At 40.0% G+C, this 18,417-nt stretch overlaps 1 protein-coding gene across 2 annotated transcripts in view; it reads left to right on the top strand.

The window, feature by feature from the left end:
* Positions 1–18,417, top strand: part of plxna2 (plexin A2) — a 197,954-nt gene that overhangs the window by 103,173 nt on the left and 76,364 nt on the right. For both annotated transcript variants that reach the window (XM_030138608.1, XM_030138607.1), the window contains exons 5-7: positions 2,222–2,322; positions 12,702–12,825; positions 15,145–15,298. In XM_030138608.1, coding sequence (XP_029994468.1) covers positions 2,222–2,322; positions 12,702–12,825; positions 15,145–15,298 — 379 coding nt within the window. The remainder of the gene's footprint in view (positions 1–2,221; positions 2,323–12,701; positions 12,826–15,144; positions 15,299–18,417) is intronic.

The raw sequence follows: 18,417 nt of genomic DNA, 5'->3' as shown, positions 1-18,417 counted from the left end.
TGTGCAAATATTACAAAATTTGCTGTCAGCTGTTTTTCTAATTTTATTCATCGTAATAAGAAACTCTTTGATGGACACTCAGCAGTTATCTCTGGCTGACAGTTAATTCCAGCCCATGGTACTAACCACAATTAATATCACCCAGTGGTGGGTGATATTCACAGGGTTTGAAAAACACTAGAAGAGGTGTTATTTACACCCTTCATTCACTCGCCCACATTTTACAGAAGAGCCACCTATTAAGCATTGATCTGAGCCTGAGGTTTGGTGCTGAAAAGGGGAGACAGTGCCAGAGCACCACTGTCATTACCCAACTAGCCAATCATCAGGAAATAGAGAGACAGACAAGACGGAAAATTAATCTGTGTCAGACTCTGAAAATCACTTTTTCAGCCTTCGGTTTTCTTTTGCCTCTGCTCATCTGCTGCACAGTGGTGGTGTCGGTGTTGCATTATGTGTCTGAATTTGTGCGATTACTCCCGCTGACATAGTGAGATGCAGGTGTGATTGGGACAGTCTCATGGGACACTTAAATACACAGACACATGTGCCTGTTTATCTACTTCTATTTCTGTTTTTGTGAGGACAGGTCATGGACATAATCTAATTGTAACCCTCAAAACATTGTGAAGGCTAGACGAAATGGATAAATTTTACTTACCACATCAAAATGTCCTCCAAAATATAGATAAACATTAAAATGCCGACAAAAGAATACAAAGACTTTCACACATATAATGACCTCCAGACTCTGCTAACCTCTCTGCTGCACAAACAGACTGGAGGCCATGTGGTGGAGCAGAACCTTGTCTGCCAGACGGACAAACAGACAGACAGACAGACACACTCATACATACATACATCTAAAAGAGGCCAGAAGGAAAAGAGCATGTTATGTAGTATCTGAAAACAAGCTCAGCATACAGATCACACTTAGCTGACATACACACACACTCAGTAGCTGGCCGGTCCAGGAGATGTGTGTGTTTGATTTTCTACTGCATTGTGTTCACAGATGTAAATTCTCATCCCTGTGTTTGTGCAAGTTCAATATAAATCATATAAGCAGAGGGATGTTTGTTCTTAAGTGAGATGATAGTGGTCCAACCGCCCTCTGTGGATTAGTGTGGATTCATGCATGTGGAGTGTGTTTGCTTTGCACCGAAAGTGGTTATTCAAATTCCTTCCTGTTGACACTTGAAACATCTTAGGCATTGAAATTCTATTGAGCATCCATTTATACTTCTCAGAACAACATAGATTGCACAATTATGGAAATAATTATGTTACAGTTTTCCAGTTATGGTACAGTCATCAGTTTGAGTCACAAGTTGATTTTGCTCATGCTTCAGGAAAGGAAGGTAGCCCACATGTTAAGAATTGCATTTTTATCCTTTTCAGCTGTCATGATAATTTCCAAACACAGTTAACACTTAGGGGTCTGAGTGTATTTTGGCTGTTTTTGAGTACTTTTGATTTTGCCTTTATATACTATATAAAGAAAAGTTTATTATACCCATGTTTGGTATCTTTTTTTTTCAGCACAACTTCATCTATCTCATCTGCTTATTATTTTTTCACTTTAACTTACTATATTAACACAAAAGGATACATAACAAAGATAACAAAGATACTTAACAAACCTTTTCAAAGACTTAAAAATGGACAGCAGATAATAAAACAATCTGTTTATTTATATGGGCTTTTTAGTCGGAGTCTACACATACTCATGAGAAAAATGTCTGTCACTGGTCCTCAATGTGTAGGTGTGTTTGGACAGGCTCTACCTAGGTGGACAGATGCCCTGGCTGGTACACACAAAAGCCCATTGATGGTGGAGAGACAGCTTTCTTTGGCCAACTGATCCCAGCTGCTCACTACTGTTTCTTTGGCTTAAGATAAATGCAACAGTTGCTGTGCAGTTGACATCCCGCACATCGGCATACATGGGCATTGTGCTCCAAAACAGTTTACCACAACACATTATCTCACACATCCGCATAAAACATTAACACAGTCCTATTAACTAAAGCAGCTATATTATGTACAGTATATATGTAAAAATATACAATAAATATTGTCAGTGTGTGCTGTTTTTCCTTTTTTTTATTGTTTTTGTTGCATGGATGAGCATGTCTTGCCATACACTCACATGTACGAACAGGGATGTTGATGTATGTTATGTGGCATTTTAATGACTGTGACACTCATATGTCTTCAGGTGACCCAAGTCCCCATCGAGTCTTGTGAGCAGTATGGAACATGTGGAGAGTGCCTGAGCTCTGGTGACCCACACTGTGGATGGTGTGTCCTGCATAACATGTAAGTATATCCCTCCAGTCATCATCATCTAATAGGTTTACAGACTCTTAAATTCAGATTTTTTTATCATTAAACTACTGAAATGGGCCTTAATCTCCTCACTGGACCAGGAGTCTTTTTTTTTTCCCTCCCTAAGGTTTATCTCAGATTAGATAGATCTGGAAGATATGAGACTCTGACTGACTTAAAATGGTCAATTGTGCCTCAGAGGTGCAGAACTGGTTCAGAGCTGCTTTTACTGCTGCTGTGCTCTGATATTAATAGGAAATGAGTTCATTCAGTATGTGTATGACTTAATAACCATCGAAAAGACAGATAAAAGCCGATCAGAGAGTCTTTCAGTTGTCATCTTACATAAAATTGACACTCAGTATATGCATTTTGCTCTATATATGAATGTTTAATAGATATTTGAAAAATCTTGCCAAACCAGGCTAGGCTCTTTAAGTAACTTATGGTATATTTAGGCTCCACTCAAAATCATAAATCATATGATAGAGCACAGAAGCTGTGAGTGACACCTGCTGGAGATGAAGTGCTACTGCAAAACAACTAACTGTAAGAGAGTCAAATAAAAAGAATAGCAAACCGGGAAAAAAAAGCAGGATAAAACATTTCTATTCCTTAAATGTTTGATGTGAGTCATAAGTTGTGGTCTTCATCTGTACCTTTAGAGGTTGTAGTTACAGGATATTAAGCTGAGGAGAAAAAAAAGGGGACAAAGGCCGAATAGAGCATATGGCTAAAGAAAGTGAGAGGCATTCTGGTCTGCCTCTGTCTTTGTTTCTCAATCAGACACGTACTCTCATCATGCTGCTGTGTTTCTTTGCACCAATGTCTTGAACTCCACACTTAGAGCCCCTCCTAAATGCAGCCCCACTCTCTAAAGGTATAGCTGAATATTTGTGTGTGTCAGAGCACCGTTGCAATCATCATTATCATGATGGCGGCCCCTGCAAAGTGCACTTAAAGTAATTTACATCACTCCAAAGCTGGGACAGGACAAATAATTGCCTAGTGACAAGGTAATTCAGCATTTGCCTGCGGAGGTTTGGGAGGGGCAGGCTAAAGCTCTGTATTCTCTGCAGTCTGCATGTCTTCACACAGGGATCATTTACCACATCAGCCTCCGTGCTAGGCTGTTAATCATACGCTTTTGTGTAGGTGTGGTAGGGAATGGAAAAATTCAGGCTGGTAGGAATTCTAATACACAGCATATAAGAGGCGGTGATGTGAAAAGGCGAGAGGGTTTTAAAGCTGTTGTGGTGAAAGCAGCTGTAAAAAGGAAACAGCTGTTTGTTGTGTGAATACTTCTTGGGCCTGTGCGCTTGTGTGTCTAGATCTGAATTTGTGTGAGTCCATGGTGTGGGTACATGTGGCTTCAATTTCTGTGTACATGCACTAACACTTGCTGACCGCTGTACTGTACAGTGGGGAGAAAAGGTCAGCACCCTGAGTCACGTCAGATCAGCCATCTGTTCTCCCAACGCCAAGGACCCTTGTGCCACCTGCCTCTGATCCTAATCCCCCTTTCTCCGTCCTGACCCTGCAATGAATATGGCAGCGCTCCTGTCAGAACTCTCTGCTCAAAGAACTTAGTTCAGGAGGGAGGGTTACTGGCCGTTGCTGTTTCTTATCTCTGGTCATAAATGGGATTTGTACAGATATGTTTTCAATTTGGTAGAGGTGGAAACATTGTAATTGAATAAGACAAAATCCATTTTTACAGCCAACAGACAGAATTTAAAAACTGAACAACTGAACATTGGGGTAGTAGTCACAAAATCCTTCTCAACGTTGTGTCTCCCCTTGCAACAGAGACTGAACAAATGATAAAGAAACATGGTATTCAGAGTGTCTGAGACTTAACAGACAGGACCCATTGCCGCATGCTATGCTACGTTCAGACTGCAGGCATATGTGGCCCAAATCCAATTTTTTTTGCCCATATGTGACCTGTATCTGACCTTTTAAAGACACTTTTGAACAGCACAAATCCAATTTTTTCAAATCCAATCCAGGCCACTTTCATATGTGGTCCTAAATCCGATACGTATCTGAGTCTGAACAGCCATGTCGCATTTATCTGACCTTTACGTCACAATTCTGCATCCCAGGAGTGTTACTCCCGTAAACACAGTGCGTGCCTGCATGGTCACATATTATGTCAGGACCTCTTTTACGCATGCAGGTCACATTCAGTTCATACTCAAAACTGATAGAAGTCACATTTAGAATGAGCACACAAAACAATTGGATTTCACCAAAAAATCCGAATTGTGCATTAAGACCTGCTGTCTGCATGTAGCCTTAGTCATATTTTTATGAGCTCAACAGTTGATAGGAAGAAGTGCAGAGCTGCAGCTTTATTTTAAGTCTTTTACATAAAAATGTCCCATGGCAACTTTCAAAAATTCTTTTAAGGACCATGTAAAGCTTTTATTTTTTTCTATATCCTAGGGTTTATTTATTTTAATACAAAGTTATTATTCCTCACTGTCCTAGTTTTTTATTTTATACCTCCTGCCATACTTTATTTTTACGCATGCGGGTCATTTTAGAGTCACATTCAGTTCATACTCAAAACTGATAGAAGTGGCTTTTAATGTATAATATGAACGAGCACACAAAAAAATCAGATTTCACCAAAAAAAATCCGAATTGTGCATTAAGACCTGCTGTCAGAGCGTAGTCTTAGTCACATTTTTATGAGCTCAACAGCTGATAGGAGGAAGTGCTGAGCTGCAGCTTTATTTTAAGTCTTTTACATAAAAATGCCCCATGGCAACGTCCAAAAATTCTTGTAAGGACCATGTAAAGCTTTTATTTTTTTCTATATCTTAGGGTTTATGTATTTTAATACAAGGTTGTTATTCCTCACTGTCCTAGTTTTTTTTTATTTTATACCTCCTGCCATACTTGATTTCAAGTTTTGCATCCTTTGAATATGTTTGGTGTGTGCAGTATATTTACACATAATGATATGAAGGACTTTGAGAGGATTTTTTTTATGTATGAGAAGCTTTTTTTTATGTATGAGAAGCTTAAAAATATTGTATTTTACACCCAAATAAATTTGCTACTAAGGTTTATTTAGTGTGGAAAATGGCACAATAATACCAAGGGTGAAAGAAAACTGTCAAATACTATTGGATAAAAGCAGCTGCACCCTTCTGGTGAAGATTTCTCCCCATCCCACACATCTAAAATTAAATTTCCTGCCAGCGTTGGTGCTGTGCACAGCTGTGATCACTACTGCTTGACTCGACCCCCGTTCCTCATTTCTCCATCATTCCATCATTCCCTAAGCCTGTTGTTGATTTTATGAAATTATCTTTCCTTCTTTCTCATGTTTGCCTGCATCTCCCTCACTTCCTTCACTGCGAAGGAGGCATCTAAGCTATGCCACTCATCTCATCTCATCTCCACTCAGCTCAGTGCAGCTCTCTAGTGTGCTGTCTCCCATTTAGACGCTCTCCCTTCTGGAATCAGCTCTTCCACACTCCAGAGATGGCGGGGTTGCCACACATAAACACCCCTCACTTTGATCAATCCCCTCCCTCCCTCTACAGCTGCCATCCACAATATCCATCCTCTTTTCTTTTCCTCCAAACACCAATTCCCTCCTCCCCTTTTTCTTTATGTTTGTGTGTGCATACTCATTGAAGTGCAGTATTCTAAGGTGGGTAATTAGGAACATGGAAGGACATTAGCTTCATTTGCAATGATGAGGGGAAGGAAAGGGAATGTGAGGGAGGTAGAGCCGGGCAGGAGTGGTGTCTCTGTCTTTCCTGTCTTTCTTCTCTCTTTCTTCTTCCTCCGATTTAGTGTGGTGTGAGACTCTAAAGTCCTTTAATTACCAGCAGCTGCTAGGCATCCACTGAAAGCATGAAGAATGAGGGAGAAAAAAAGAGACAGGATAAGAATGAGGGGAAGAGAATGAGAGAGGGAGCAAGCGTTTGATGCTGCACACTCATCGGCCCACAAAACCGAGCTGCATTTTGATTGCAGCTCAAAGGGAGCTCATCATCTCGAGCGCTCTTCAGTTGCAGTCCTGTGAATGGGTAGTTCAGCCTTCGTCTGACCACAATCCAAAAACATGAAGCTATGGTGATGCTTTTCCTCTCTTGCTCAGCCTGCATCTCATCGTTGTTAGATTAGCTCTCTAATCATGCCCAAAAGAGGCTTTTCCATCTCAAAATGTCGTACATCATTCTGTTCGTTCTCCATCCTCTTTACTCTCTCCCACATTCCACCAGACGATGAGAGGTTTTGTTGAGATTTGTTCGGATTAGTCGCTGGTCTGACTTTGGTCCAGGGGCTGGAATTGGACAAGTAATTCAGTGCCAAGGTCAGAAGGCAGCTGCTACTACTGAATTTCTTTAAGTATTTCTGTTTAATATAAAGTGTGTCTTTTTCTGAAGTGGTGAATGATGATATGTTGTAGTTATGTAATATGAGAATTCTTTCCACTGTGTCAAAATCAGTGCTAGCTTGTTGTGTGGATGACAGCTTAGGGCTATTGGAGTAGTAGGCCCCAGCAGAGTGTGAGTCAGCATTTGAGGGCTGCTTAGAGCAGAATAACATATCACTACTATACTGTGATACTGTATTGTATTGTCAGTTTGTGTGTGGCTTAACTGGTCAGATCTGTTTCAGAAACGACCACAATACCCTGAATGGCACAGTTGTCTATTATCACAAAACAATCTGAGTAGTTTAATGGTGTCATATGTCCAGCATGCTGGTTGGAACACTGTATATGGGTACACTTTGTCAACAGAAGGGCTGAGGATTTACTTTTGAAATGTGGTGTAGGATTATAGAGACAGAAAAGAAATCAAAGTGTTGTTTAGGGAGTGGTGGTGGAAAGACATTAAGAGATTAATAGCAGATTCTACTTGCATCTTTGTGTAGCTATAATTTACTTTCTTAGACCACTAGTTTCAATGCCATCTTTGTCATTAGACCCACCCCTCGTGGACAACAAACAACGTCACAGACAAGCCATAAAGTCTCCTCTAATTTACCAGTGGCAACAACAATTGGCCTAGCAATGAAAATGGCTGCTCCAACTCATTGTCAGTGTCAGACTGTGTGTCTAATGGCCGACTCATCAGCTACAGCCACAGTTAGCAGTCAGAGGGAAGCTGCATCCATCTTCCCAATTGTGCCTAATGAGATATCGATCACGAACATGCAGGTCTATCAATATTTCCATAGATTCCAAGCACATAGAACAGGCGCAGGTTTGCTACACAATGACTGAAATACTGTACCAGACTAAACAGTATGAGTGAAGGAGGCTACATATAATACAGTTAATGATATTAAAAAAAAAGTCTTTGTATCTCTTGTCCACCCATACTTTTTCTTTTGCTTCCATTCCTACAACGATTCCCTGTTTTTCTGTCTTTATCTTTTTGCTCAGCCCACACAAGTAAAGCTCTACCTTTGTACAAAGCACAAAGCAATGGCCTCTTTGTGAATCTCTTTTTCTCTTTATCTCCCTTCTATTTTCTCCCTTTTCCCTTACTCTAACCCAGTATCTCCAGAAAAGACTACCATACTGGGTTTGTAAACCTTAATATACTCAGTGTGCATCTACACACCTATGAATGTGTTTGATGTTTTGCTGTTCATATAAGTGTGCTCAGTTTGCACTACAATAGTTTCTCAGTCTTTGAAAATATGAAGAAAATGGGTTGTGTCCATGCTGTGCTCTGTGTCCTCCGAGCATTGTCCTGCAGAGACATTATCAGTTGTCGCGGGAGACAGACTATGAGCTGAGGTAGTGGGCTTGACCCCTGACATAAACTCTGGGTTTCAAATGGCGCCCTTTTCATGTCAACCCTAAGCTCACACAGCAACTTGAGCAAGGGAAGTTTACAAACTCTGTGGTGGTTTGAAATTGAAAACCCTGCTTTTTTTTCCCTTTTTTATTCCTTCTGCACTTTCCATTGTACCTCCTGTGGTCTGCATTTAAATGGGTATTCTAACACTTTAGGGATGCAGCAGCAAGAAACAAATGCCTTGAATCACTACGAGAATAAAGCATTGACGGGGAGAGGCAATTGTGTGTGTAGGCAGCCACAGCACAGTACATCATTCTTTTTTTTTTTTTTTTTTTCATGTTGGGAGCCAAGGTCCCAGTGCAGTCACTCTTCATAAATGTTTACTTTAACGTGTGTTTCAGAAGAAATGCTTAGACTAGGGACCTATCCAAGCAAATGGAAATCAAATCATACAAGTGATTCTTTAACATAATTGGTTAGCACTCAAAGCTAAGAGCATGGTTAAGCATTATCAAATATTCACCATACATCCTGTTCATCCATCCTCTACCTATGTCTTCCCGCCACACTCATTTTCACTCTCAACAATCTCCCATCCTCCAACAAAAGCATATCTGTTCTGGTCTCATTTTCCTTCTGTGTGGTACATTGTGGGCTGACTTTAGTTAAGGAAGAAAGGTGATTTTAAAATGGCTCCCCTGTATTTGTCTCCTTTTTATAACATGGTGCTCACAGCTAGCTGCAATAAGACAGACCTTCACACTTTCACTGAAGTCCTTAGATGTGGTAAAGGAAGGGGAGGAATGATAGAAAAACAGAAATCTGTCCCTGTTGCCTGCCTCCCCTGCTCTTCTTCCAAGACCAGAATGTGTGTGCATGTAAAGATGTGCATACAACTGTATTAAGAACATGCATTATAGAGTGTGTGTCAGTGCTCTGTCACATGGTGGCGTCTTCAAGTGTGTACACTCTGTATATTTATGGTCCCTTATGGTGTTATATCTTTGTGTGCTGAAGTGTGTGTGTGTACTTGCATGTCTGGGTGTCTCTCAAATCTCTGCACGGTGGAGACAACGGTGTAATTGCATGTCTAAAGCAATAGTATAAGAAAGACTTTAGTAGAAGTAGTGAACTATAAGGTCTGGCCTTTGCTACTCTCACCCTGTTACCCTGTGTGACTGTAGAATATGATTTTACAGTCAATCGGCACTACAAACAACACTGTATACTACATAGATTCACTAAATGAGATTTTATAATGTGGCTTTAACAGCACAGCCCACACAAACTGCACTAGGAGAAAACCATATGCTATTTATTATGTGAATGTTTTTGTTGTTGTTATTTTCCTTCCATTGTGAATGCACTCCACTGCGTCTTGTATGAATGTATGTGACTGCATCTTACATCTACTGTTCATTCATATAGTGCGGTGAAGAGAACTAATGATGACACTTCTTCAGCACCATGGACAGGGCTTAGAAAACACCCAGGGCCCAGTGCCTTCAGTAGCCGCTGGAGGGAAAATAGCGATGAGCCACTTATTATAGAAGTGAACATATTTATACTGTCAGTCCAAGCACATAGTATATGAAGGCATGCACCTGTGTATGTGAATAGGTAATCTTAGATAGCTAGAAATCCACAATTGTTAGTGTTTTCCCAGTGCTGGAGATGGCTGTATATTGCTTTTTGTAATTAAAACATTATCTCCTGTGATCTTCTTTAATTGTTAATACCTCTGTGTGAAGTCCTCACCTTCAGGAATGTGAGTGATGGAACACAAAGCATCAGCGGGGCTAGTGACTGACAGGTCATTGCCAGACAGGATGATAAGGGTGTAGAGAAGGGGGGGGGGGGGGATCAGATGGGGGAATATGAGGAAGGCAGGATTCTAGTCAACACTCAGTGGCATGCACTTCAGCTAATGAGAGAGGCAAGGGGTCAGCTTCTAACTACACAGAGATAATGGCCATCTCCTGAAACCATGGCAACAGCAGCCATCCTGCACCCCCACCACACTCCCACTGCCCCACCCACCCCTTGCTGCACTCTCATCTTCCTTCACCCCACTGAAATGATTTTTTTTTAAATAACAGTGAAGAAAATCAATGCAGTTTTTTTGTCAGATAATGACCGCCTAGGTTTTTGCATCTGTACTCTTACCAAAAGGAGACATGCATAAAACATCATGGCGCAGCCCACACCTGAAAAGACATTAAGTATCATTTTCTGCTGCCATTGTGGATGTCAAAAGAGATATACCAAATTGCAGATGGAGTAACACCTTGTCAAAGAAAGGTGTAACAAAAGTGAGACAAAGGAAAGAGACACTGGCAGATGCACAGTACAAGAGAAAATGAGCAAAAGAAATTGGGTGAGAAATAAAAGATAAGAAAAGAGTATAAAAATTGCAATAAAAAAATGCATACTTTAAGGATAGAAATACACTCTCCAAAGCAGTGAAGGTGAAGCCAGGTTCACCTGCTGCAGTGTTCCACCTTTCCCAGTGGGAGATTCTGTCTAGTACAGTAAATTCTACACTTTCTCGCTTTCTAAAATCCTGAGGGAGTACTGTGGGTATGAGTATTTGTACGTGTGCGTGATTGGCGTGCTTGTGCCAGCTCATGTGAGTCTTGTGGATATGGCTTGAACTTTTGACAACATAATTACACACAGAGACAGTGGATGAAGATGTAGCTTGAAGTTAGTATGTGTGAGAGTATGTGGTTACGAAGCATGATATCGGCCCTAATACACACTAACACACACACACACACACACACACACAATCAGCAGCCAGGGGAGAACAGACACGGGGCTTGTAGTGGCATATCAGCACCATGGACAGCGGCTGACCAATTAGAGCTGCTGTGACCAGACATCCAGTTAGCCAGACACTTACACTGCTGGGTTGGATGAGGATAGAGTGCCTTTGGGGTAATGGGGTGGAGGGAACACAGGGTTTTAATGAGAAGGAGGAGGTGGCTGAGTTTTAATGAGATATGTGGTGGATTGTGGGGGTGTCGTAAGGTGCTCAATACACTGTCTGACCATTATGATCTCTTATGAGTGAACGGCACATAATTTGCAGTAGTTATGTCTGCAAAGTTAGGCAGTGATTGAAGAATACAATTTGTCCAGTGTTCTGTGCTGTTATTTCTAAGGTATGCTGTATTGAATTTGCCACTGGAGGCTTTGTTGCCGTTGCTATTATCACCACTTGTTTATTGAGAATGTACAGGTTCTTCGAGGCTGTGATCACTGCCTAGTTTATGATGTTTATAGAGCAGAATGTCAAAGACGCAGCTCTATAAGCTATGCAGCTGTTAGCGATGATGGGGGTTTGCAGAAGAATGCATTTTCATGAGTGTGAGTCATTTTTAATTGATGATTTTAAGCAATGTGCATTAATGAAAAAACATTTCCACATTATGTCTTTAGCCATCTGTTTGGCAAAACAAAGCAAAAAAAAAAAAAAAAAGTCTGGTATTGACAGCATCACTTAGCCAGACCCTACAGAGCACGTTGAGTTTACAGGCTTACTCAACACACTAAAAGGAACATAAATCTACACAACTAATGGAGATGACAGGACAGGCACCTTTTTGCAGTTCTATGGGATGTTAGCCCCTTTTGTTATTTTCCCAAGGTAAAAGAAATGGTTCAGACACCCTTATGTTCTATATAAAAAGAACTGTTAGCATCAATTCGAGGACACAGTAACACAGTATTATTTCCATCTCACAGCACAGCTGCTAGATAGTGTTCCTATTAATTTTACAATATCACTTATTGTTCCATTGCAGAGATGATGTTTACTATTAGTGGTTTCAACAGTTTTAATCATCCGCTTTCCGTTCTCTATCTTCTGTTCTTGGATGGGTTTTTAATTTCTGTCACAATACTGTCAGTTTGCCTTTCCTATCCCTGTGTTACATTGTTAAATGTCATTTTTACTGCAGCCTCCTTTCTTTGATTGCATCTTAATATCCTTATTTATTTCTGTTACTGATAGTTTCATTCTCTTTATTTGCCCATTTTTCATTTCCTATTACAACACATACAGCATTTATAAGTTGTTTATACAGTATTTATTAGTGCAACCGGTAAAATATGTCTATTTTTAGAGTTACTAGTGCATAGGTCTATTGTATTGACAATTGTAATGATGTATTTATTTCGAATATGAATGTCAAAACACTTAATCATAAGACATATAATACATATTCGAAAAGGAGTGAGAAGAAGCGTAACTTGTAAACTCCCACCCCTTCTCCTTAAATAATTAATAACTAATAATCTTCCTAGTCTGAGCATATCTATACTATATACTGTAATATGCCTGATACTTATTATTAAATGATTTGGTTTCTGGCTTTATATTATTATGAACAAATATAATATGATTTACATAAACACATAATACAATAACACATATATGTAAATACATATTCATACACAGATATATACATATATATGCATACACACATATACATACATACACATATACATCCGGAGTCTCACTGTTTTCTATCAATAACCCCTCTCTTTCGTTGTGTTCGTCTCTCCTGTTTCTTTCAGCTGCTCCCAGAGGAATCGGTGTGAACGTGCAGACGAGCCTTATCGTTTCGCTGCTTCTCTCAACCAGTGTGTGAAGGCCACCGTGTACCCCGATAGTATTGCAGTGTCAGAGCCCAGTGTACCTGTAAGTTAACACAGACACACAAACCTTAGCATACGGTACACACACATCAATACACCAAATACTTGCAATCCCAGCAACTACTTGCACACATTACAATGAAAAATTAGCTTCCATCTACATATTTCCCACCCACATACAGGCAGAGCATTTTAAATGATCCCACACAGCAGTTTGCCTAGTTTTGATTGTGGTGATGCATAAACATTAGATGGGAAGGTTCATAAGAGCTTTATACGTGGGTGTTTCAGTGTGCATATGCTCACTTGGTACTGAGCAGTAAATATGTGTGCCAAGACACGTTTGTGTGGGTTTGAGTGTAGGTGTTAAAGTTGTCAGAGGGCACCTGAGTTACAGTACAATCTTTCCGGATGGACTGAGTGAAAACAGGCAGCAAGAATATCAGCTAGAGGTTCTGCCTGTCAAAGGCCAAGTGAATGCTGCACATGTGGACACGAAAGTCAGTTTAGATAAATATGCATAGTGTTAATGGTGTGTTTATCCAAAACCCAGTGAAGTGCTCAGTTTATCCAGATGGTTTTAGTGTAAATTGCTTTTCCTTGTCATATTTGTAAATGTTGCTATCCTCCAAATCTAATGTTATCCAACAGCATTTTTCAATTATAACACAAGATCTTTTTTTTATCATTTTGTTGGTGAGTCAGCTGATCTTTTGACCCAAAGGTAATATCCCAAATATGCCTGAAGCACTTATTGTCCATTTCATGATGTCTAATCCAGAACTCTAAACAGGTCTCGCCCCATTGTCCAATTTACTATTTTTTATTTTTTATTTTTTATACAGGCATCAGTTTAGTGGTTGTGCAGCAGGGTCATCTCACCACCTCATCCACAAACACACTCATAAATATTTCTCAATTCACACATTCCACAGTAGCAGACAGCAATCTCCATGACAACACAGCCTCTTGATGTGGGCACAGGGAGAGACAGAACAGGAGCAAAAACAATCAAATTACCTTTATTAAAACTCCACTACCAATTAAGCTGGCCGTTGCTGCCAAGCTCCAAAAACACCCACCACAGTATCATTAGGGAGGACAGGAGGAGTAGAAGAAAAAGAGCAAAGGCATAACACTTAGAGACAGGCTTACTTTCTGAAACAGTCACGCCGCCTCTGTGTGTTTGTTGTTTGTACATGAATTGTGTGAATTTTGAGTGTTTATCTGTACATGTGTGTCTTGGCACAACGATGAGAGCTAATTAATGTGAGAGGTTACTCAGGGAAATCTGCATTGAACAAAAGACATTGATTGCTGTGATTGCTGTAATCAAGAATCTCTTTGACACACCTCAGACTGAAGCAACACAAATACGGTGAAAGTAAAACAGAGGAAGACAAGAGGTCCTCAGCAGAGAAAAAAAGAAATCATCCATCCTCTCAATGACTACCAGAGTAAGCCAGCTAACAAGGGAGGCAGTGTAGTCAGCTACTGAGACAGTAGGCATCTCTTGAAAGGCCTGCAGTTAAGCTGCTCAGCTGCCTTGCCTGTCCCAGTAGCCCCACGGTGTTTAGTGAGAGGCAGATAAAACAAAGAGAAACTTCAAACGGTATGGCCCAAAAATAACAGCTAATGGAACAAGGCTGTGAAATGCCATGGTGATAATTATCCAGGCTGCCTCTCTTGGCTGTAGAGCCAGATCACACACCCTGTGTGCAGAATACATTTATTTATAGGCAGAGCAGCTGAATGCTCTAGCTTCAGTGTCACTGCTCTCCAGAGAATGACTTCAAACACTCATATGCGTGTCTGCATGTGTGAGGTATAGTGCATGTGCAAGGCACATCCTGTCCATTGGATTGTGCAGACTTTTCTTTTGCTGATTTATGGACCTGTCTGCTCATGTTGAAAATTTAAACTAGAAACAACAAAGTACGTTTGATAAGTTGGCCATAGTTTCCAAATATCTTTACTTTACTGATTCATGTCCGTCTCTACTTGTGTGGACGTGTTCAGTCAAAGGGATGATTAAGATGCAGAGATATGAATACAACACAGCCTCCTCTTGGTGTTGAGTGAGGGCAGTGTACTGAGCAAAAGTACATTTTGTCTATTTCTGTTTAATTGCACTACTGCATTCAGTAAAAACCTTTCTTTTTTTCCAGACCTATCTTGGCTCATTTTGCTATAAATACAATTCAGTTTATATTGTATTTATATTGTATTCAGTTTATTAAATGTAGTCACACCATATATTCCTTCTTTATCATATTCACATCTAAACTGCTCAGTTTTTGTTTATAACAAATTTTTTCACTTAGTCAAAACTTTCTTTTCATGTGTTCCATCTTATTTACAGCTGCTAGTGAAGGTGAGTGATGTTCCAGACCTTTCTGCGGGCATCACCTGTTCCTTTGGCAACCTGACTGAAGTGGAGGGGCAGGTCAATGGCAACCAGATACTCTGTGTGTCTCCTGCGGCCAAGGATGTCCCACTCATCCCCACAGACCAAGGTATGTATAACACAAAGATCAGCACATGCTACTATCACTGGAATGCAAACAGCTGCTACAGTTAAATTTTAGCACATGAGCCTAATCTGAATCATCAATCAGTGTTTCCCAGTGACTCCCAGCTGGGGTTAAGTGCACCCCAGGGGTCACTTCTGCAACTGATGGAGATATTTGCAAAGGGTATTTTAAACTATATACATCAATGGTAATGTCAATTTGTATGGAAAAAAATCACAATAGACACTTTTATATTGGATTACTGTTGTGAGTTGTCTGTGTAAGTTCTGATTTGTCCTTGTCTTTGTTCTTTCTGATAGTTTTTCAAGTTCAACTGAGTAAAACCAGTCCAGTTGAACTTTGAAAATTACCAGGAAGAAACACTTAGGTTTCAGACTATTTCATATAAACACAATTTAGTCTGCCTGTAAAGGGGTACCTGAACTCATCTGATTGCATTCAGGGAGCACAGAAAGAGAAAAAGAGGTTGAGAAAGGGTGAAAAAGGGTGAATAAGATGACATTTACTAATTGAAACAGCACACAACCTCTGTACATCTAAGCAGAGCTCTGGGAGATTTCATACTTGTTGTACTGAGGTGTGTTCACTGGTCATAAGCACAGCCCCTACAGTCTGAAACATCTTTATTGATTCGCTGTTCCAACTTTGCACAAGCATCATTCACATAACAAGCTCCCACTGATCCAGGATCAGTTGTCTGGCTGTGAGGTGTGCTACACAAAAGGCCAGGCCCTATTAGAGCTACCGGGGGATCAGACTGGGGTCTCCTGGCCTGTGGCTGAACCACAGCCCACCAAATTACTGTCCCTAGATTGAGCTAATGGGCAGCGGTCTGATCAGCCAGGGAGGATTTAGGTGAAGGGAGGTCAGGGAATTTATTTTGTTTTAGTATAGTCTAGACACAGAGAGTTAGTTTGTGATTTGCTTCTAAAAATGTTTTGCAGCAAACACAAAATAAACAAGAAGTTAAGGATATTTCTTTTTTTTTTTTTTTGTCTTTTTTTTTTTTGGTCATTTTTGCCATTTGTAAATAAAACTGTGTCTGGTCAGTAAAAATGTGTTTCAATTCAATTCCCACACAAAAAAGTAAGAAGTGCTGTGCAAAAATCCCAACTGACTAAAATAGCCCAAAAATTAAAAATATCCTTAACTTTTTGTTTGTAGTGTACATCAACAATAGAAATAATATTCATGCCTATAAAATAAATGACTGCAATAACAACAGTTTGTTTTTTGCAGAAATGTTTACATCAACTCACAAATTTTGAGGAACAAATCCAAATTTAATGCTCAAGAGTGAAAATATGATAATCACATCTATAATAGCATGCATAGAAATATCATGACCTTTAAAGCATTCCTCCAGCATATTTCCATAAATTTACCACTGTGACTCTGCCGTCCATTTATTTGCAAACATATATATCATTATGAATACTAACACCTGTTGTTTGACGATAAATACCTGTTGTTTGCAAGCCAAGATGGCTGCAGGGTGACAAGACCAAACACCCTGAATAATATATTATGTGTGGTGTGTGTTTTGGGGGTTTGGTAATCCCTCCCTCCCTGTGAGTAAATGACAGCCCTGTTTGCCCAGAGCTCCCATGGGGAGTGGTGCATCAGCCACTAATATGAATGTTCTCCCCCAGGTAAATGTCAGCCAATCCCTCCTCTAAGCCCTTCTCCTTCTATCTATCCATCCTCCCTTCCATTACTTCCACTCTCCTCTTTGCTTCTTCCAGCAGTTTATGTCCATTTTTACTCCACGTTCATCCCCTGAGGCCACTTCTTCCTGACCTCGCTATCCTACTCCATCTCCTGTCCCCTAGCAAGTCCATCTATTTGTTGCATTTGAACATCGAATGTGCATCAGAGGAGAGGAGAGGAGAGGAGAGGAGAGGAGAAGGAAAATTGGACTCTATACTGATGTTGTGCAACAAGAACAAAAAACAAAAAAATATTAGCTGGCATTCTTTTCCAAAATGAAACTCAAAATCCTAGAGGAGGGTTTGCATGGACAGGAACCCTGCACCGCTTTGCCAGATCCTTCGAGACAAATGTTCAGTAGTAGAAGTCAGCGAGGAGCCTAGCCTGCCTGCTACACAGACTTATGTGAAACAGCCTGATTCCCAACAGGTGCTGTGCAGAGAACAGGGCATGAAGGGTCATTCAAGCCTCCTACACACTGAATGTCATCTGAAATTCAGGCTGCTGTACACGTATATCAACACACATGCACACATATACACAAACGCTTATTTATGGAGTCTGTATTCTCGTGGGAGGGATAAGAGCCTGTTTTTGCAGAGAACAGAGGCATAGCCAGAACTCTGTTCAACAAAAAGCAAGAAAAAATATGATCAGATTACTTACTTATGTGCATGATTAAAAATTTTAAGAGTGTGCTTTTATTAGCATATATTAAATTACTTTGGCTGCATGTGTCATCGTCAGTGGATGTGCTATTATACAGTTAAGCCTGAAACAAAGGAACCAAAAGGTTCTTCAGAAAAAGTATAGGGCAGGAAACTGGTCTTGAACATTCAACAAACCATTTCAATACTATTTAATTTCTACCTCAGAAAACATAATTTGTTGTAACATTTGATGGTTAGTTGTCCTGATTACTAGTGGATATGAATACATTTGGGTGTAGTGCTTTTTTTGGTCATACTTTAAATCAGTGGTTCCTAACCTTTTTTGGCTCATGACCCCATTTTAACATCACAAATTTCTGGCAACCCTAAACAGTCAAAATGGAGCCTTTTTTTGCTAAAATTAATTTGTTTTTGATCATGTAATAGTTTGCTATACTGCGTTGCCAATAAAGGTTAATTTTGGATGACATTTTGTCTATATAATGTATATTATTATGGACGGAGGCAGAAAAGCCAGGTGTAGATTACTGCACGAAGTGACAATTTTATTTTCCTTGGTCAGGATATGTACAGTCAGTCCAGCTTGTATTTACAAGGCTGACAGTTAATACTGAACAAACAAGAACTCAAACTATGAATTATGAAAGAGCTGCAGCATCTGAAACCGACCACAATGAATATTTGAAAGATAAACAGTACCACAGTGTTTCAGTTTCAGCT

Source organism: Sphaeramia orbicularis, chromosome 7 (assembly GCF_902148855.1).
Source record: "Sphaeramia orbicularis chromosome 7, fSphaOr1.1, whole genome shotgun sequence".
Lineage (NCBI taxonomy): Eukaryota > Metazoa > Chordata > Actinopteri > Kurtiformes > Apogonidae > Sphaeramia > Sphaeramia orbicularis.
Note: the sequence above shows the minus strand (reverse complement) of the source record. Positions and strands in the feature narration are given on the sequence as shown.